The sequence below is a fragment of the Nipponia nippon genome, unplaced genomic scaffold (assembly GCF_047370975.1).
Source record: "Nipponia nippon isolate SJK-2023a ecotype South Korea unplaced genomic scaffold, ASM4737097v1 scaffold_1, whole genome shotgun sequence".
NCBI lineage: Eukaryota > Metazoa > Chordata > Aves > Pelecaniformes > Threskiornithidae > Nipponia > Nipponia nippon.
Window position 1 is genome coordinate 51,040,072 of NW_028262290.1, and position 20,059 is coordinate 51,060,130.

Below are 20,059 nucleotides of genomic sequence, written 5' to 3' on the forward strand. Positions count from 1 at the left end.
GCAGTCAACAAGATTCCTGGAATGTCAGGGAGAACTTTCTGACACAAGTACTGAATAGGCCAATGGAGGTGACACACAGCTAGATCACTGGTAAAGAGGAGCTGGTTAAGGATGTGTAATCAATGGCAGCCTTGGCTGTAGTGACTATGAGGTAGTGGAGTTCAAGATCCTAAAGGGGGTCAGGAAGAAGAGTAGCAGAGTACAGGCCATGGACTTCAAGCGAGTAGACTTTGGTTTATTCAGGAAAGTGGTAGGTGGGATCCCACAGGAGGCAACTTTGAAGTGCAAAGGAGCTCAGGGAACCTGCACAACTTTAAGGACAGCAGCCTCCATGCACAAGAAAAGCACGTCCAAATTCTCAAGAAAACAAGTAGACATATCAGGAGACTGGGTAACCAGGGAAGCTATAATGCAGAAAGGCAGCGTGGAGAAGTTTGAAGCAGGGACAGGCTACAAAGGAGGAATTTAGATATGTTGCCTGGCCACATAAGCATGATGTTAGAAAAACCAAAGCTCACCTAGAGTTGATGCTTGTAAAGGACATCAAGGACAACATGAGGAACTTCAGCCACCCCATTAAGAGTAAAATGCTGAATAAGAAAAATGTAGGTGCTTTGCTGAATGGGGCCAGTGATCTAGGGACAGCAGATGCAGATAAGGCTGAGGGACCTAATGCTTTCTTTGCTTCATTCTTCACTAATTAGGTCTCCCTCTCCTCCATGTTCACTGAATGAGTTCAAGGAGGAGACCTGTCAGGAGCAGGTAAGAATAAGGCAAGGATTACTTGAGAGGACTTGGCCCCTAAGAATCCATGGGACTCAATGGGCTGCACCCAAGGCTGCTGAGAGAACCAGCTACCATCCTTGCAAGGCCACTTTCTATCCTCTGTGAAAGGTCATGGAGATGAAGGGAGGTTCCCGACAACTGAAGAAAGGCAAGTGTTGCAACCATCTTCAAATGATGTCACGAGGACAAAAGATCAGCCTCTCTTCAGTACCTGGAAAATAGTAGAGGAAGTCCTTTTGGAAGGCATTTCTGAGAACTTGAGGGAGGAAAAGGTGACTGGGAACAGTCAGCATGGGTTTACCAAGGGTAAATCATGCCTGAGCAACTTGGTGGTCTTCTTTGATAAAATGACTAGATTAGTGGCCAAGGGGAGAGTAGTCATTTGCTTTTAAAAATTAGGGAATAAATCAAATGTTGAAGTTTTAATCATGGTTCTTCATGGGGCTGAGGGAGAAATCTATGTGGTCTCTCCTTTCTTTCCTGTAGAGGAAAACCATAGCCTAACACAAAGGTGACAGACATTAGGAGAATCTTTAGGGTTGAATACACATCCCAGAAATAGACAAACAAACAAATAAGAGATAACACAATTTCTTCCAACGTGTATGTTTTATTTGTTTTTTTTTTTTAAGACCTGAGAGGGTCAAGTTAGAAAAACACTGTTGTGGTTTGAGTTGAACCTCACATAGTCATATGCCTACCATCACCAGGTATTTACAAGACCTACTGCAAAGACAGAAGAAAATTCAAGGACACAAAATGGTGAAATGGATGAGTGAGCGGACGGAGACTTGGTTTAGAAATCACTTTGGCAAGCAAAGTCCATTTGTGTCAGTGCATGAAAGGTACACCCAAGAACAAATGCTGAATAAGTATCTTACCATAACCCTGCAAAATGTCTGATAGGGAGGAGAAGACTTAGGATGCCACCTTGAATAAGACAGCTTTAATGCTGTGAGCACAGCAACTAAGTGCTTGACTTAGCCTGGGAGCACTGAGCAGAATTTTGAACAATTAGAAAAATACAACAAATTCTTCAAATATACAGGACTGGTGTGACAAAACAGTTTGAACACTGTGTGTGTAATATAGAACATCAAAAACATTGATCTCTAGTAGCTTTACTACCCTATGTGGTTTCAAATTTGCTGCACATTGTGCTCCCTGACAAACTCTAGTTTTCCAGTACTGCAAAATGTGGATACGATTTACCTAGTCCATAATTTTGTAGGCCATTTTTCCAAGGTAAAGAGCACATTCTTCAATTACAAAATGCAAACTGAATTTTTACGTTAAAAGGATAGGGTGAGAAAAGCAGATGACTCAAATACTTTCCCATTTTGGGCCTACCTACAGTTTCTCTGTTTAAAAGATATTTGTTTAGTACACCAGCTATTCTATAAATGTTTTAAATGTGTGTGTGTGTGTGAGTGTGTGTTTGGCTTTTTTAAGCCTCCCAGAAAAACAAACCCCACAAAATCTATGCCATCACCTTAGCTCATGACAGTGAAAACTGCTGTGCTGAATCAATGGCCTCCTCCTGAAGCTGTATCTCTCTTAGGAATTAGACACAATCCGTAACACTATCCATGTGAGGCACAGAAGCATAACGAGAATGAATGGTGAAAGACAATCTTCCACCCGTGTGAAAACTGTCAAGAGAAGTCTTAGTCCCAGACCTCTGAACAGAATGGCATTTTAGCTCCTCAAAGCCATCAACTTTTGTGCTATGATTAAGCTGCTTACATGCATTTGAATTGTGCTTGCAAAGGAGTACTCCGCTTTTGCAACACTTCTACAGCTAATTTCAAATTAGATAAAAAATATTATTTAAATTGACTATTGATCTTCATTGTTCTGTGCATTAGATTTCTCTTTCCATATTTTATACATTTCTATATATATACAAAGAGGAAAGAAAAATCATATAAAAGGAGAGGAAAAAAAATTAACCAGTGACTCTCACTTACCCATCCATGAAAGCCTTCTGGGTGAGCTGCAACACCCAACATAAGGCAAGAAAGTTTGATACGTGGAATGGGTTATAATCAAGCTCCATTGCCTTCACCCACTCCTTTCAGCACCGCACATTCACCCACATTATTTATTAATAGCTGCTTAAGACACCTCTGTGTCAGCTTTCAGATAGACCTCTGTGAATCCCATTCTCAAGCAGTGAATATGGCCCTTGTTCAGTGATAGAAAAAAATCCAGTTTGATACTGGTTTAGTGGCAGAGAAAATCTATATAATGTCACAGTAACAGGACACAAAGAACTGATCTAGTATAAAAATCACTATGTCAGTTCAAATTTGTTCCAGAAGTTTTGATGGAATATCTTTGCACTTGCAAAGCTTTACACCCAAGAGGGTATTGTCTGTTCTTGCACAGCCAGCCAAAATCATAAATCCAGCATGAACTTTGTATTGCTTGCTCTGCTAATTCAACAGGAATGTGATCATGTGCCCAAGCCTGGCATATCTATTAGGTAATCAGATAGTGTACAAATCTGCCACTAAATATCATTTAAGCATGACCAAAAAGACAGCCACTGTCAGGAGAAAAGACAACACTGGTGAAAAGAGTAACAACCACTTATGCCTGTGACAATTTTGATAACCAATCTCAACATTCCATTATCACAGAAACTTTCATTCTCTGAAAATCATCCAGAATTACTAACTTACGTGTACTGTGTCCTGCAACACCAGGTATGGACTGTATTAAAATTAGAAACGGACAGATATGCTGGATTAGGCAGACCATTCACTTGCGTATTGCTCACTGTGGGAATTATAACGACTACAGGGCACTATCTTGTCTTTGTAATAGTTTTTAAAACAAAATTATACTGCTCCTGTGAGTATTTATACAACCTTTCAAAAATGTAGCAGGACTGCTTCTTCACTGATTGCTTTGGGCTCACAAACAGGACATAAATTTTAATTCAACACACATATAAACAGGTATCTCCCTCCAATGAACCTCTATGGAGATACATACAGAAGAGTTCTTTCCTAGTACCAGCTCTATGTAAAAAAAAAAAAGAAGAGAAAAAAAGTACCTCAAACCCACAAACCAAGGATATCCAGCAAAACTTGTTATTCTTTTCATTGCACTAGATGGTGTTTAACTTGTCATCACACTAGCAAAACCAAAAACAAAATCCTGAAAACTAGCAAAATCAGGGCAAATACGTCTCTGCTGCACTCTTAACCAACGCCATTAGTAAACAAAAGTTTTTTCTCTCTTTCTGTTGAAGAGACATATGAAAAAATAGCACTAAATAAGAGATGAACCTCTTATCTGTTAAGTCATTTATTTTAACTCTCTAAAAAGATGGGTTACGCGATCTCATTGTTGCAAACTTTTTGGGACACAATATTTTCATGAAAGCCATTCGAAACCTCATATGACAGACAGGGTAAAGAAATGGATTCAAAGCGGAATTAATCCACAAAAGCCAAAAGGTTATTTCATACAAGGAGTTATGGATGCACTTTCCTCGGCAGGCCCCACGAATAATCATTAGTAAAGTGTAGGGGGCCCAGCAAATGGCAAAGACACATACAATTATGGCAAGCGACTTTGCTCTTCTCTTGTCCTGCTGCAGTTTTGACCCAGTACTTGAACGGAAAGAAACAGAAATGTCCCTTTTGAGGGCCGTGGGACTGGTTTGTGTTGGAGATGGACAGTTAGCTGTCGCTTCTGGTCTCCATGACCTCGTTAATGACGAAACACTGTCTTCTGCTTCCGATGGAGGAGAAGATGCTCCTGGCCTTGGCAGGAGGCAAAATCTCCAGGACAGTCTGCTGCTCCTTGGAGGCTCACAGTCCTGCACACTGCCATGCCGCTGGTGCCTCTGGATGCTGTGGAAGATGTGCACATTGAAGTAGGTCACTGAGAGCAGCGGCACGAAGAACTCCAGGGTGGACGCGCACAGGAGGAAGTACCAGTTGTAGAAGAACTCGGTGTGGCACTGATCCACTGCTACCATGCTGCATCCAGCCACGTGCTCCCAGAAGAGGATTGCTGGGCAGTAGAGGAGGAAGGCCAAGACCCAGATGGCCACCATGTTGATGACAGGATTGGATGTTATTCCCTGCTGGGCTCTGTAAGATACCTGTGAAGGAAAAGGACATGTCACGTATTCAGATAACATTCTGGAACAACTATCTCAAAAAAAACATAAGCAAGTCAAATATAATATTCGTTCTGTAATTCCCCAGACACCTACAACATCTTCACTTAAGTAAGGTTCTGAAACACTCTGTTAGTCTTGCTCATCAAATACTGTAGCTCTGTAATTGATTTTAATATTTGGGATTGGAGAGGTGCAGAAATTATGATGGCTAAACTACTGTTTGGCTTCCAGGTGTGAAAGGACATGGCTCGTTTTCATCACCACCACAGTAAAGTAGCAATAAGCAATCAGTTTATGATTCATGAAATGCTCAGGCTCAGAGGAGAGTGAAAGCAGCTGTGGGACTTCGTTGCTGCACAGGCAAAGGTAGAAGCCTTCTGTATTAGACAGGTTGCCATGTGAGACTACAATCACTAGACAATGTAGCTTTTAATACTATTTCTTCTTGCCATAGCAGAAAAATCTATCCCACACATATGCTTTAACATCCCTTACTTTATTGAAACGTTCTGTTTTAACACTCACTTTACCTTGTAAACAGCTCATTGTATTACTGCAAATCTTGATGTTTTTATGTCTACCCAGACTGCATTAATTTATTTTACTCCCTAGCCATAAACAGCTATCTTTCTTTGAAAAAAATATTAAGAATTAAAATCATGTCATCCAAAGTCAGCAAATACAAGAGTTAAAACTGCCCTTGTAATAGCCCAGGCAGTATGTACAATACATACTTCTAGCTCTTGGTCCCCTGCATCTTTCACAGCACAAGACGATCAGTTAATGAGAAGCTGGACAATTTTATTTCCTCCGTACTGTTCAACATTTGTCATCCCAGGCTTTACTCAGACCCAGAACTACTACATTCCTCATCAGCTTCCTATGCCGTTCATTAGCGTAGCACCTGCATGCTATACAAATATTAATGAATGGTATCTTCACAACCATATACAGCACGAGGCGCATTGTCCCTATTTTACCAGTGAGTAACAGAGCAGCAATGCAGTGTTACATACATTATTTTAGATTCTCTGTTTTACATATCTGTAGCCTGAAGGTTCAGACTCCTTTACATCTTAAAGCAACATATCGGCTCAGATCACAGCTCCAGTTCTGCAATAATGAATTTGTAGCCCTTTGCAAGACCACAAGCATCTCAGTTTAGTAGGCAGAAAACAGGAAGCTCAGCACAGCTTCACAAAAAGTTGTCTGAAATGACTGGCCCCTGACCACAAGCTAGGTTTGCAGCAGAGGCAGAGGTGGATCCCAAGTCCATGAGGAAGCATGATAACTTTTTCTTTTGGGTATCATCAGCCCTGTGTTACACACTCCTGGACTCACTCCATCCCAATTACCTAGAGGAGAAAACCAGAATGTGATCACGTAAATGAAGACCATCAACAGTGTGTAAGAACATGGAGCTCGGCTGGGTTGCAGAGACCTTTTTAATTTACATTTCTCACATTCTGAGCTCTGCAACTTCATTAGTATTTTTCAATATTACTATTTCTTAAAAACAGGGGTTTTCATACTCCATTGTTCAGCTTTTAAAAAAAGCAGCAACAACCAACCCTAAAACCACAACACTAGGGAAGAAAAAAAGAGATTAGACATTGCATCAGCACATCCCAAATGAGAACCTCCCGATCTAACACAGCCCATGTCACTCAAGCTAGCAGACTCATCAAAAGCAAAGGATGTTGATCATCTTCTGTCTGGACCAAACACCAGGTAGAGCTTAGAAATGGTGAATGATAATATTTACCACTGGATTCCCCAGATATCTTCTGAAGCAGAAGAATGATAATACTCAAGAAACACCTCTTACCTCTCCGCATATTTTGATACATTCTTTTTGTTTCAAGGGATTAGTTTCCACCCAACTGCTTGTTGGCAGCACATGTCAATCAGCCCTTGAAGTACTGCAGATCCTCATCTGATCTTCAGTCAGTCCATCCCACATGTCTCTCCATACCCTTTTCTCCTTTAAACTTTATCCCAAGTCTAAACACATCCTTGACTCAACCTAGTTTCATTACCACTCTTCTAATGACCAAAGCCTGAGTTCTCTGCGCTCCTGCTGCCCCTTTTCTACCTTGAGCTTCACACCTCCTCTGTAGTGTAAATAGTTTCTAATCCAGGCAGCAGGAGGGAAACATTGAAATCATAGGCAAAGCATTGTCCTGTCTCTAAGTCCCAGTGCAACACTGAAGCATCAAAATTTCTGCAGAAAAAAATGGTACAATAATGAAAGACTATTTAGCTTCTAGTGTTATTGTGAACATTCTGAGTTTTATAGCAATCTCAAGATATATAAAGAAATAATTAGAAATGTTCTTCTTACAGCTTTTGTAACTGACAGGAAGCGGTCGTAGCTGATAAGGACGATGCTGAACACTGAAGCTGTGCACAGGAGATAGTCCATAACTAGCCAGAGCTTGCACAGGCCTCTTCCCAAGTGCCATGTCCCTGTCAGGGCATAAGGGATGTACAAAGGCATACAGAACGCACCTATGGAAATAAACCAAATGCACATGTCAGTCAGCACTGCAGGCAGTGCTCATGAAAGCAAAGAAACATTTCTTCAGTATCCGATAAAAGCGCAATACTGACTGGAACTGCCATGTGGAAGGCTTTGTATTCTCATGCAACCAATGAACACTTGACCACAAACTAGGCACCAGTAACATTCTTATAATTAATACCTTTCTGAAAGGTGTGTCATGTTTATTGTGTATTATTATTACTTCTCCTGTTTATATCACCTGCTAAAGGAAGGAACAGCTGACTTTTTTACCTGTTGAAGGAAACACTACTCTGTATTTAGCTACTGAAATTAAAACAAACAAACAAAAAATCTTTTTTCCTCCTAAAGTAATTTACCAACTGCTTTTTACAATAAACAATCCAATTGCCATGCTTCTATCCTCTTAGAAGCATGATACGGTGTCCAGAAGTGCTCCAGAAGTAACTTTTATAGAAATACAATATGAATTTCAGACTAATTTTTAAAACTATCTAATCAGAAGGCTGACAAAACCTGCACAGTTAATTAAGTACACCCAGTCTAACATTTCTTCTCATCATAGTTCTTGATCATAACCGCTTTTCAGCGGTGAGCCGATAGGGTATTATCTATGGGAACACACCAAGCAGCAGGAACATACATGAGTGACCCGCATCCATGGCTATTTAAATTTAAGCTGTTAAATCCAAATGTTGTTAAGTGCCAATATGATCTCATTTTAATGGATTTCTAGGTGATTACACTACACACAGTCACAATGCAGCCCTGCAAGGCTGAAGAGCTAACGGTATAGTTTGCTGTGACGCAGAAATGCAGTGAAAAGCATCAACGCTGCAATGAAATGAAATCACTGCATCTACAGAGCAACTAACACTTGCTTCATCCAGCAAAAGGTTATATTATACATTTTAACATTCACAGGGGAAGAAAAAAAGGGTATTATTTCAACGTTAGGTTTACTTCATGATAGTGTGCACTCCTGCAACAGGTACCAAACAGTATCTTGAGAGTTTCTGTTTCCCTAAAAATCTTATAATTCCTGTTATTCTACCTCTACTAAGAATCAAGAGATCTCTATTCAAATCCAGCTATACAGAAATAAAGCAAAAGTTGTCGAAGGTCAAAATCAGACAAATTAAATACATCAAAGGAACAAGCAAAGGGCTCTGCAGGCATGAAAGTGTGTGCTTTTAGCAATTAGGATGAAGTGGAAATTAAGGATAATCTAAGTATATCCTGAATCTAAATAATGTAGCTACAGAACTATAAACCAGTTTGACTCTAAAGTATGCAAAACTTTTGACGAAATTTAGAATGAAAAACTAGACATTCAAGTAAACATAATATCACGAAACAAAAATTTATGGAAGTTAGGTAATGCCAAGTAAGCTCTACTTCCTTCTTTGATAGAGTACATTATTTACTGGGTACTTCTCAGCTAGACACCGGTATTTGTTCAATACAGTGCTAGATTGTGAGCAAGATGACAGAAGACCACCCTGTCCACTTGTTTACTATCACTGCTGTGTTTTTTTCCCTGTGTACCATAGCCAAACAGCAGGCAGCAAGGGCTCTGTGGCACAACAAGGCAGTTATAAGCTAGAAGAAGACATCGTTCATATGGGGGAAGGGATCAAAACATTATACAAGGAGATCTGGACATCATGAGAACCAGACTATTAGAAGCCGTGCCCTGTAACAGAATTTCTGACACTGGCAATACATCTTAAGAACAGTTTCTTCAGTTCTTTCAGTAGCCTTTTTAAATGTGTAGGTAAAAGAAACAGAATAAGAACAGTTTCAAAAGATTTTTTTGTGATGTGACGAATCAGAATATAGATTTCATGGAACAGCCACACCTGTTTGAAATCATCCTTCTGCCTACTCAATAATTTAACCAAGACATTTACCAGAGACACTCAACTTTTCACAGAATATTGCAATACATCAGTATCTAATTGCACATATCACTAGTGTTTTAATTGTACTTTTTCTCAGTACAAGTTTCAAAATAAAATGTGTCCCTATGTATAAATATATATGTATAACATCAAACTTCTTAGAAACTGTTTGATTTGGTTTTTTTATTTACCTATACAAACACATATTCCTAAGGTATGACTCTAGATAGAGCATGTACAGCAAGATGTTTAAAAATACTATTCATCACTATTTAGTTGCAAACTTCAGGTGATTATCTGTATTGTGTGAGAATAGTTTGAAATAGAAGATATCAGCCACGTACGCAAGATCTGCCAGATGGTGTATTCAATTTCACTACCTAGACTTTAGTCAAGACTCCTCACAAACAACTTCCATTCTTTGTTATTACACATCGATTCACACACAGTAGTATTTTTTCCTGAAGCAATAACATTAAACATTATCTGTTTACCTGGCAAAGGATCCACTTCTTATGACAATGTATTTCTGAAAAATAGTAGGCTGCTAAAACACTTAGCATGCAGCTTCCACCATTCCTTACCCTTCCCCTAGACACACAGCTGGGAAATAGTTCTCCTAGAAGAAACCACCCAGCAAAAGAAGCCCCATTGCTTCTCCTAAGGTTCCTAGGAAACAAATAGTACCTGCCTCCACCGTTAAGACTTACCTACTGCAAAGTCAGAAATAGCAAGATTGAGAAAGTAATAGTTACTCCGATGCCTGAGATTTCTGTCCATGATGAAAGCAAGGATCACCAGGACGTTTCCGAGGATGGTGACCAGAGCTAGCAACACCATGAGGAAAGCCAGGAGCACCAACACGCCCAGCGAAAACTCGGAGCTCGGTGACGGTGTGGACAAAGTCTCATTACACGTTCCAGCTGTATGTGGAGTTTCGGCTGTGCCGTTGTGCATGTTGTGTATCCAGGTCAGTTCAGTCTGGGAAGAAATTTGCATCTGGCAGAGTTATTCAAAAGGTCAAGATTTGTAAGGAGTATAAACACGATGGGCAAAAAATCCAATAAACATCCAAAAAAATTGACTCAGGAGGGCAAAAATTAAAAGGTTCTGATGCTAGATAAATCTAGTTTTCCTAAGATTTTGTAATTTTAATAAATACCAATGCATCTGAAACCATATATATCTCTAGAAGCTACCACTAAGAAATATGTAGCTTTTCCAAGCTCGTATTTTAAAATGCAAGTTCCTCTCTATGCAACCTGATTCTTATCTGTGGAGGTCAAGAGGACTGATTTGAGACTCTCTCTTACTTTCCTCCCTTCCTGCCTCCTTTGTTCCCTCCCTTGAAGAAGGGTTTTGCTTCTTAGCATTATGGACATCAACATTTCTAGAAATTGTTCCTTGGTACCTATCCTTAAGAGAATGTAAACGACTTCCTAATTTCATCCTTGTTTATCTAGTGTCATTGTATTTTGGCAAGTCTGTGGTGCCTCTCTATTTTGTTATATATTTTTGTTGACCCAGGCCATGGTCAACTTCGTTGTTGCTGTTGTTGCTCCTCTTTCTGTGGACCCTGGGGCTGAAAACTGATATGCTCTTAGTAAGCATATATACAATTACTTACCAGAGCAGTTAACCAGTAATGGCCCAGCCCTCAGAGATCAGTTGCAAAACTCCACTGAAATCAGTTTCAAAACTCTTCGGAGCCTCAGTGACACTGCATTGGCTGCTGCCGTCACAGAACCGAGGAACGAAATACTGACTCGCTGAACGTGAATGAGAGCTTGGCAATTAACTCTAACAGGACAAGGCTTTTATTTCCACACTGGTGGGAGAAATCGTGTCTTCCACAAGTGCTTATATTTTGTATGAGTAATGAAGCCACTTGCAGAGAGCTGTGAGTATTCCACAGTTGTAAAAATTCAATCGTTTTTATTATGGGTCCTAAAAACACTTTGGTGTCTAATTTTAGATACTTAAATTTGAAAAATGTTGGCTGTCATGTCTGTGCTTCTGTTGTGGGAACAAATTCATTAGCATTTGCCAAGTGCTTTTATTAAATGTTTGAATGGCAGCAGTACAAAAAATGCAGAACTTTATTATCCAAACAAATATCTTCACAGCATGCATGTCCATTACTGCTCTAAGCTTTATTTTGTTTCCAGGTAATGCTGGAAATATAGAAAACACACTTTGGCAATGACTACTATGTAATACTGCTAATCTTTCTTCTGCTAGCAGTACTGAAGCTGATCTACATGATGTTTTTGAGGTCCAAGCTATTACGTGGTTCAAAAGAAAATAAAGTGGTGAACAAATGTGAGGTCAAATTAAGGGTTTGGCCAAGTCTGTATCCTGTCTGTCTCAGCTGTCTGTAGCCTAAGAAAGAGTGTAAGAACGTGGCAAAATACACTGCTGGTGTGCCCCCCATGCCTCCAGTGATTTGCAGCTCAAGGTGCCAATACCAGAAGTGACATTTAACCATTTTACTTTCACTTCATCTTCTAAACAGTCACCTTCTTACCCCAAGAATTCTGTTTCTGCATTTTATTGATAATAAAAGACATCACAGGGCTTCTATAGGCCTCTAAGGAGGGCAACAGTCTTTCTGTGATTGCTTCTCTGCATTCAAAGCCAGAGAACAGCAGGAAAATTGCCATGGATACTGCCAAATCATGGATCCTACATAAACTGTTACCGTGTTCCAACTCTACTTTTTCTTTCCTCATACCTAACGCAACCAGTCCTTTTTGACTGGTCTCACCTTATCACAGGAGCAAGAGCTCATTCCCGCGCAGTCAAAGTGACAATCCCTTGATAAGAATCACTGAACCTAGGGCAGCTCATATGCAGACAACATACCTGCTGCAAATCTTCGCCAGTGGGTGCTCAGAAAGTGCATTGAGTCACATACCCTAGAGGAAAGTACATAAAAGGTTTTCTTCTTTTAGACATGGGGCTGCTTGGCCTCAGTCAGGAAGGGGTTCTGGAATGGGTTTCCCCATCCCAGTAACACTCCCCCCTTTTCAACTGCAGAAAAGGGGAGAAGACCCAAGCTCTTAAGTATTCTTTTCTACTGGAGACTTTTGGATATACTTTCAATTCTTAACTTGTCCCTGAATGGCCAGAAATGCCAGCTTGAGCTGGCAGGCTTTCCGCAGACTGGTATCTATGATGAATCAATGCACAGCCACCAGTCTCAGAAGAAAATAATTTGTTACAGTCTCCTGAAAGCCCCATGAGGACCAAAAGGCTGAAAAAATCTTATAAAAGCAGAAAAATCATAGATCCAAACTGTGTTCTGAAAGAATATAATTTTGTAAAAAACATACAGATAGACAAGCCATGAGGCTGAAAACTACAGTTTTTAGCAATTGTAGTTAAAACTGGATCCTCTTAATAGCAAAGCTCTTACTCAAGTTTTATGCATTTTTTCCTTCAGTGAGAATCTATGCTAAAATAATTAAAACTACAGTGGCAGTTACTGATGTAATTTGCAACTACTGTGCCTTAGAATGGTGCAATTACAGCTCTTTGCAAAAGTGAGTATAATGTTTTGGACCCTGTTCTTCTCTCTCAAGCTGCTTTACAAAGTATAAATAGAAAGGTTCTCATTGTATCTTAACCCAAAATCTTCAGTGTTGAGGTACTGAATTAGGAGAGTATTACAAGCATTAAATACGGAGCCTGCCCACATAACGGCTTCCAATATACAACGACCACATCCTCACTTTCGTAGCATGCAACGAATTATCATAGTTTTAGTACACATATATATAACAGCTATGCTATACCTTGTTAAGGTAAGATACAGAGAAGAGTTTAAACAATTAAGCTAAGAAATATGGTATCACTTTGAATTCCCTGCTTTTCTTTGACATTTTTATTTATTGCTGCAAGAATTAAGACATCAGCTTAAGTGCAATAAAGTTTAACAGTCAGAGAGTCCCCTGGGAACCTGGAAATTCTGGGCTCCACTTCTGGTCCAAGTGGACCCCCCTTGTAACTTTTCAGTCTGTTGCTTGATGTCTTTGCTTCAGTTTCCTCAACTCTAAAAGGAAGGTAATGCTTAGCAAGCTTCTCAAAATCTGAAGGATATTCTGTATTATTAGTAAAGTATGTCAGTAGAAGAGAGTAAAAGATACACTGTCCAAAGTACCTTTAGTCTATTAGTTAAGATAACTCATTTGGGAAGCAAAGAAACCAGATTTCACAGCCTCCAAAATCAAGCTGAAGACAGGATTCATCCTAGCTGAGCACTCTACCCATATACTCTTCAGTCTCAAGAGGAGGCTCAGCAGCTGCACTGTTTTTCATGAGAAACAGCTGACCTTACCAAATGGCTTAAGTCTTAGGCTGCTTTCTAGGAGTATATAGCTACCTAATTCCTTTCTATCTCCCCCCCTCAACACTTCTTCTTGGGGCTAACTTAGATCTAACTTGGTTTCTCAAAATCTTAGATATCTAATTCTTCCCCACCATGCTTAGAAAGTCTGTGTGCAGCAGGGCACCTAAAATTATGGATGCCACACTCATGTGCCCTGTGAATGTACCTCCCACATCACAGTCCTATTTTGCACAAGTCATGATGCCATGTAACTAATCTGTTCACATCCAGAAGATAATCTACACCAGTCAGCAAGTTTTTTTAAAACATCAGCAGTGTAAGTGAAGTTTAATAGAAGATCCACTACATAATCTTTTAGCAGAACTCTTTTGTGTGGCTTTGTGTGACTATAACCGTGACTAAACCAATCTAGAACACATGTTTAGCTAGAAAAATATCTGAAGTAGATAACAAACTGCTGATTTTCTACTGGCATCAGGGCAGCATATGAACTGTTCAATGATAACCCTACAAAAAGATAGGGAATTTTTATTCAAATAGACATGCTAGACAACAAACACATAGCACAGATTAATACACCAAAAGGATCCACAAGTAAGCGTTCCAGCTTTCTCTTCCCTTCCTTCTTCCCCAGGTGTTAAACAAGAACACATACTAAACAGTAAAAGAACCACTCTGAATTACTTGCTTATTAAAGTTTTCAGACTTTGCAATATCAAGAAATTACAAACAGACCAGAATTGATATGCTGCAATTAGAGAGACAATTATCTTCACTTTCAAAAGTTAAGGGCAGCAGATTTTTAAAAACAACTGACCTTTCCGTATTTGAGCATGGAAGATTTCCAGATATATGGTAGGACATTTAGACAAAATGTTCTGTCTCATCACCACTTCTCAAAGAGAAGCTTGTAAGAATGACAGGAGTTCTTTTCCACTGCTCAACTGTCTTGAATTTAGTATGTGAAGTCTCTGATTTACAGAGAAACAACCTGGCAGTTCTTGAGAAGATACTTTGCTAACAAAATACCCCGATTAGAGACCAGATATAAACTCCAGCTCTTGGTCCAGTCTCTTAAGTTTAAGCAACAAAGAAAAATAAATCATTCTGATACTACCGTGTAGGAGAGTGGGGTCCTGTAATGGCTAATCTGGTTTCAGCCATACTCCTGATTCATTTCCAGAAGAGCAAAGCGAAAACAGTAAAAGAAAGAGATAAGATAACAGAGTGGCAAAAAAGATTAAACAGAAGTCGCAATCCACGTTTTTCTGCTATTGTTTGATTCTTCACGGACGTATTTTTATGACAGGCAGCTGTACTTTAGATATGGATTAATGCTATAATCCTTTTCTTTTTTTCTTTTCCAGATAACGAAATTTGTAATTGTTCCACAAGTAGGGGATATGTATATGCCTTATATTGTCTTAAACAAATTTACAATATTTGACAACAAAAACTCACTGTTAAAACTGCTGCTTCAGTTTAACACTATACATTCTATCAGGACGTTATTTTTAAAGTTAAAGTTGTTGCAAGCCATTTTTGTAATCTCTTTCCCTTGCTGTATCCCTTGCTAGTTCACACACACATAATTCGTTTAATGCAATCTCATTTCTCATCAGGTTGCATTGTCAAGTTCTGGACTGAAGAACATTGGTGCTCCATTTTGATTAGTTGGTTTTCAATATGTTCCTCTAGATCCTTATTTATAAATCTTTAACTTGCAGGAAAATATTAAACCATCATAGTTTACATTGATAAACAAGATTATTACATTGATTAGCAATAGGAGTTTAGAATATCAGTATTTATAATAATGCACTTAACAGGAGTATGGAGATTGCGTCCCCAACTTACTCAAAAGCAAAGGCTGATCCAGCCCTTGTTACCTGGTAGGGGAGGAAGCTGTGCCAAATCCAAAGCAGATCTCCTGTCAGCACATTTCACATAACAGAGTGCAAAAATTCACTCCTTTCCTACTGTCAGGGGGACCTTTGCTGATTCTGCTTAACTTCGTTTCACCACAGAAACTTGCAAAAATGGAGGCACATACCTAACAGACAAGGCAAACCTTTCTCTTTTCTGCATAGACACACACTGAAGGCTACAACTTCTCTCTTAGTATTTGTAAATCACGACAAAACCTTACCCCCAAATAAAAAATGATTACTTATGTCAGCAACATAAAAACTAAATGGTTGTTAGTTACCAAAATGACAGGGTTCTTATGATGACAAGGAGTTGTCTATTTTGTTCTCTTCACAATTTTTAATTAATAAAGGAATACCAATCTAAAATTACTATACTTCAGAGACAAAAGACGTCAGTACTTCCAGTCTGTTCAAGAGCAATACACTGGCTTCAGAATAACACACTTCAAAGGCACATCCTTCAGCACTCTCAAACTTCAGCAGAGATACCAGTCTATCCAAGGTTAGACTACAGGAACCTGCAACTTCCACAAATATTATGAAGTATAATTTCACTTTTTCTTTCTTTTTTTTTTAAGGTATCTGCATATTTTTTTGGAGCAATGACTTATGGCCTCAGAGCAGAAATGATTTAGGAAGCAAGCCAGCTGCTTGTAAGAGTAGGCTGACTTGTTTTCTTTCTCAGATTCTGGGGGACTTATGTTCTCCACTAAGAGAAACAAAATGTTTTATAGCCCAGTTTCTAAAGAATTTACGTTCTTGATTTCTTTGTTAACAAGCCAAATGCATTATAGGCAATGATGAAAATGTGAGGATCAAAATATATTCTGTGTGTCTGCTGCTGCTCTGCTCTACAGGCAGAATAGGTTATTTGTGTCCTTTGGTTACCAGTCCCAGTGTGAAAACACTCTTGACATCTCGAGGACTTCAACTGCTGCATCAGTGCTAAATTTTTGATCCTGACACGTAATGATCACTGCTGCTTTAAGATTCTCTGATTACAAAGTAGAAACAATTGTATTCGATTAAGTGATGGGATACAACCTCCTTGGAGTATAGCTAAGAATCAAAGAGCACAAATCACAGGTTCTTTAGGCCACAAGGTATGCTCAGGCATCGCTCTCAAAGGAAAGGACAAAATCCTGCGTTGCAAAACTCTTCTGGAAAGCCACATGAAAACTTGTTCTTAGAATAAAGGAAGTTTAAACTTAGGAAATGCTTTTAAAAAAACAGTAGCAAGAGAATGCAACTTCTCTAACCAAAAGTGTCCACAAGACAGCCAGCCAGCACTTCATGTTCTTCCGGAAATACCAACTGTTTTAAAGAATAGGGGATTCCTTTAGCTCACTAATTGGACGATCTAGATGGTCTATTTAATTTATGCAGCAAGTGGTTATCAACAACTTGTTTCTTCCATTTTGGGGTTTTGGTTTTTGCTAACACACAACACTGAAACACAAGATTCTTGGGGACAAGGATCAGTACCTACTGAAAAAAACAGACATTAAAAAAAAAATAATTAGACACCTAGCTTTCACATACCTCAGACTGAACACCCAAAAGTTCAGACCTTCAGAATCACTTGTTGATTCTGAGCATTCAAGCTGAAAGAATGCTCTTTGGAAAAAGAACATGCATTACCATGAGTGGAACTGAATCTTGGGCAGCTGTAGCAGAACATCTCACAATTCACCTGCTTCTCATATTAAGTAATTGCTGCAATTTCAAACTTTCATAAAAGCAACGGAAACTTTGGAATGCTTAAGTTAATAAGGCACTGGAAGTGAATGGCAAAATAAAAGTCTAGCAATAAGACAGACAAACTATGAACAAGAAATACTTGCATGACCCCAAAAATGCAAGACTACTACATACTGTAATATACGGACCTCCTTCCCTGGGACGAATGCCATTTTATTATTACAAGTACAGCTGCTAAGCCTGAACCCAAAAGAGCTTTACTATGCAGACAAGGTAATGTAAGTGCATAAAATTGTTTCAATAAATCAATGCAGGATCTATCTGCCAGAGAATTAGTGGTAACCTTTTTTTTTTTTTTTAATCATGTATTTTAGTGGTTAATGAAATTCTTAAGGAGTATCTCTGTTGCTATATCAAACTCCAGAGTAGTTACTTTGATTAGATGAAGTTTGCCTTAAGAAAGGTTTGCTGGGGTACCCTTACTGGAGAACTACAATGAACAGTTCAGTGTAAGAACATACTGGCAAAAAGATGTATATCGAACTGGTGGTCAAATAAGCTAGTCTTACAAATACACCTTTAAACTATGTAAGTGCCACTAGAGAAATGTCATTAAAATAGTCACAGCCCTGACATTACTATATGAGCAAACTATATAAGGTGTACCTGACCTAAGAAAGCACCGGTGACTCAGCTAGTACTTAATGAATCACAAAGTTTAGAAATTAACTTGAGAAAAAAAGAAAAAAACCCAACAGATCATCATCCTCCCCAAGTAGAAGATATCAAGGGAATGTAAAAAAAATTATTTCAATCTCATCTAAATAATAATATGACAATTAACTGACAAAAAGTTCTGTTAATTTTTTTGTAATGCATTAGAGAAAAGTCTGGAAGGTATTAATAAAAATTAATAAAATTATCAATTAAATAATTAACATATAATTATTTTAATTAATTATATATAGTAATTCTTATATTATTATATTGTATATAATATATTATATTATCAATATTAATATTAATTGTATATAATAATATTAATTATATTATTAAATAATTAATATTAAAAAATAATAAAAAATTATTCTACAAGCGGTTGGCCGAAGTCTCACAATCTCTAGCCCTTGTTCTCGTGGGAGACTTCAACTTACCAGATATCTGCTGGAAATACAACACAGCAGAGAGAAAGCAGTCTCGGAGGTTCCTGGAGTGTGTGGGAGATAACTTCCCGACGCAGCTGGTCAGCAAGCCAACCAGGGGAGGTGCCCCGCTGGACCTGCTGTTTACGAACAGAGAAGGCCTGGTGGGCGATGTGGTGGTCGGAGGCTGTCTTGGGCTCAGCGACCATGAAATGATAGAGTTTTCAATTCTTGGAGAAGTAAGGAAGGGGGTCAGCTAAACTGCTACCCTGAACTTTAGAAGGGCAGACTTTGGGCTGTTCAGGAGTCTGGTTAACAGAGTCCCTTGGGAGGCAGTCCTGAAGGGCAAAGGAGTCCAGGAAGGCTGGATGTTATTCAAGGAGGAAGTCTCAAAGGCGCAGGAGCAGGCCGTCCCCATGTGCCGCAAGTCGAGCAGGCGGGGCAGAAGACCGGCCTGGCTGAACAGAGAGCTTTGGCTGGAACTCAAGAAAAAAAGGAGAGCTTACCGCCTTTGGAAGAAGGGGCAGGTGACTCAGGAGGACTACAAGGATGTTGTGAGGTTATGCAGGGAGAAGATTACAAAGGCGAAGGCCCAGCTAGAACTTAAACTGGCCGCTGCAGTTAAAGATAACAAAAAATGTTTTTAGAAATATATCAGAGACAAAAGGAGGGCTAGGGAGAATCTCCCTCCTTCGTTGGATGCAGAAGGTAACTTTGCCACGAAGGCTGAGGAGAAGGCTGAGGTACTTAATGCTTTCTTTGCCTCAGTCTTTAATAGTCAGACTGGTCATCCTCGGGGTTTTCAGGCCCCTGAGCTGGGAGATAGAGATAGGATGCAGAATGAAGCCCCAGTTGTCAAAGAGGTGGCAGTCACCGACCTGCTCCTCCACCTGGATGCTCACAAGTCCATGGGGCCAGATGGGATCCACCTGAAGGTACTGAGGGAGCTGGCAGAGGAGCTTGCCAAGCCACTCTCCATCATTTACCAGCAGTCCTGGTCAACCAGGGAGGTCCCAGATGACTGGAAGCTAGCAAATCTGATGCCCCTCTACAAGAAGGGTCAGAAGGAGGATCCAGGGAACTACAGGCCTGTCAGCCTGACCCCGGTGCCGGGGAAGGTCATGGACCAGATCATCTTGAGTGCTATTATGCAGCAAGTGCGGGACAACCGGGGGATCAGGCCCAGCCAGCATAGGTTTATGAAAGGGAGGTCCTGCTTCACTAACCTGGTCTCCTTCTATGACAGGGTGACCCGCTTAGTGGATGAGGGGAAGGCTGTGGATGTTGTCTACCTGGACTTTAGTAAAGCCTTTGACACTGTCTCCCACAGCATTCTCCTGGAGAAGCTGGCTGCTCGCGGCTTGGATAAGTGCACTCTGCGCTGGGTTAGAAACTGGCTGGACAGCCGAGCCCAGAGAGTGGTGGTGAATGGAGTCAAATCCAGTTGGCGGCCGGTCACGAGTGGTATTCCCCAGGGCTCAGTGTTGGGGCCAGTCCTGTTCAATATCTTCACTGATGATCTGGATGAGGGGATTGAGTGCACCCTCAGTAAGTTTGCAGATGACACCAAGTTGGG

General features: G+C 39.8%; 1 protein-coding gene across 5 annotated transcripts; it reads right to left on the reverse strand.

Moving 5' to 3' along the window:
• Positions 1-1,408: 1,408 nt before the first annotated feature.
• LOC104018157 (histamine H3 receptor) lies at positions 1,409-18,535 on the reverse strand. 5 transcript variants are annotated; one of them, XM_087736129.1, is made up of 4 exons: positions 18,496-18,535; positions 10,069-10,339; positions 7,275-7,441; positions 1,409-4,909 (listed from the first exon to the last, which is right to left on the reverse strand). In XM_087736129.1, the coding sequence occupies exons 2-4, from the start codon at positions 10,313-10,315 to the stop codon at positions 4,118-4,120; spliced, it is 1,206 nt and encodes a 401-aa protein (XP_087592255.1). In that variant the 5' UTR covers positions 10,316-10,339; positions 18,496-18,535; the 3' UTR covers positions 1,409-4,117. The 5 variants fall into 5 exon arrangements, with proteins under 5 accessions (XP_087592255.1, XP_087592235.1, XP_087592245.1 ...); XM_087736109.1 differs by having other exon boundaries at positions 10,069-10,357; positions 18,496-18,527; XM_087736119.1 differs by lacking the exon at positions 18,496-18,535 and adding an exon at positions 12,224-12,258.
• Between the last annotated feature and the right edge of the window lie 1,524 nt (positions 18,536-20,059).

Coding starts and splice junctions, on each gene's coding strand:
- LOC104018157 (XM_087736109.1), bottom strand. CDS start 10,357: ATGCAAATTTCTTCCCAGACTGAACTGACCTGGATACACAACATGCAC. Junction 7,442..10,068: donor TATTTCTGACTTTGCAGTAG/GTAAGTCTTAAC, acceptor TTATTTCCATAG/GTGCGTTCTGTATGCCTTTG. Junction 4,910..7,274: donor TCCTGTCAGTTACAAAAGCT/GTAAGAAGAACA, acceptor TTTCCTTCACAG/GTATCTTACAGAGCCCAGCA.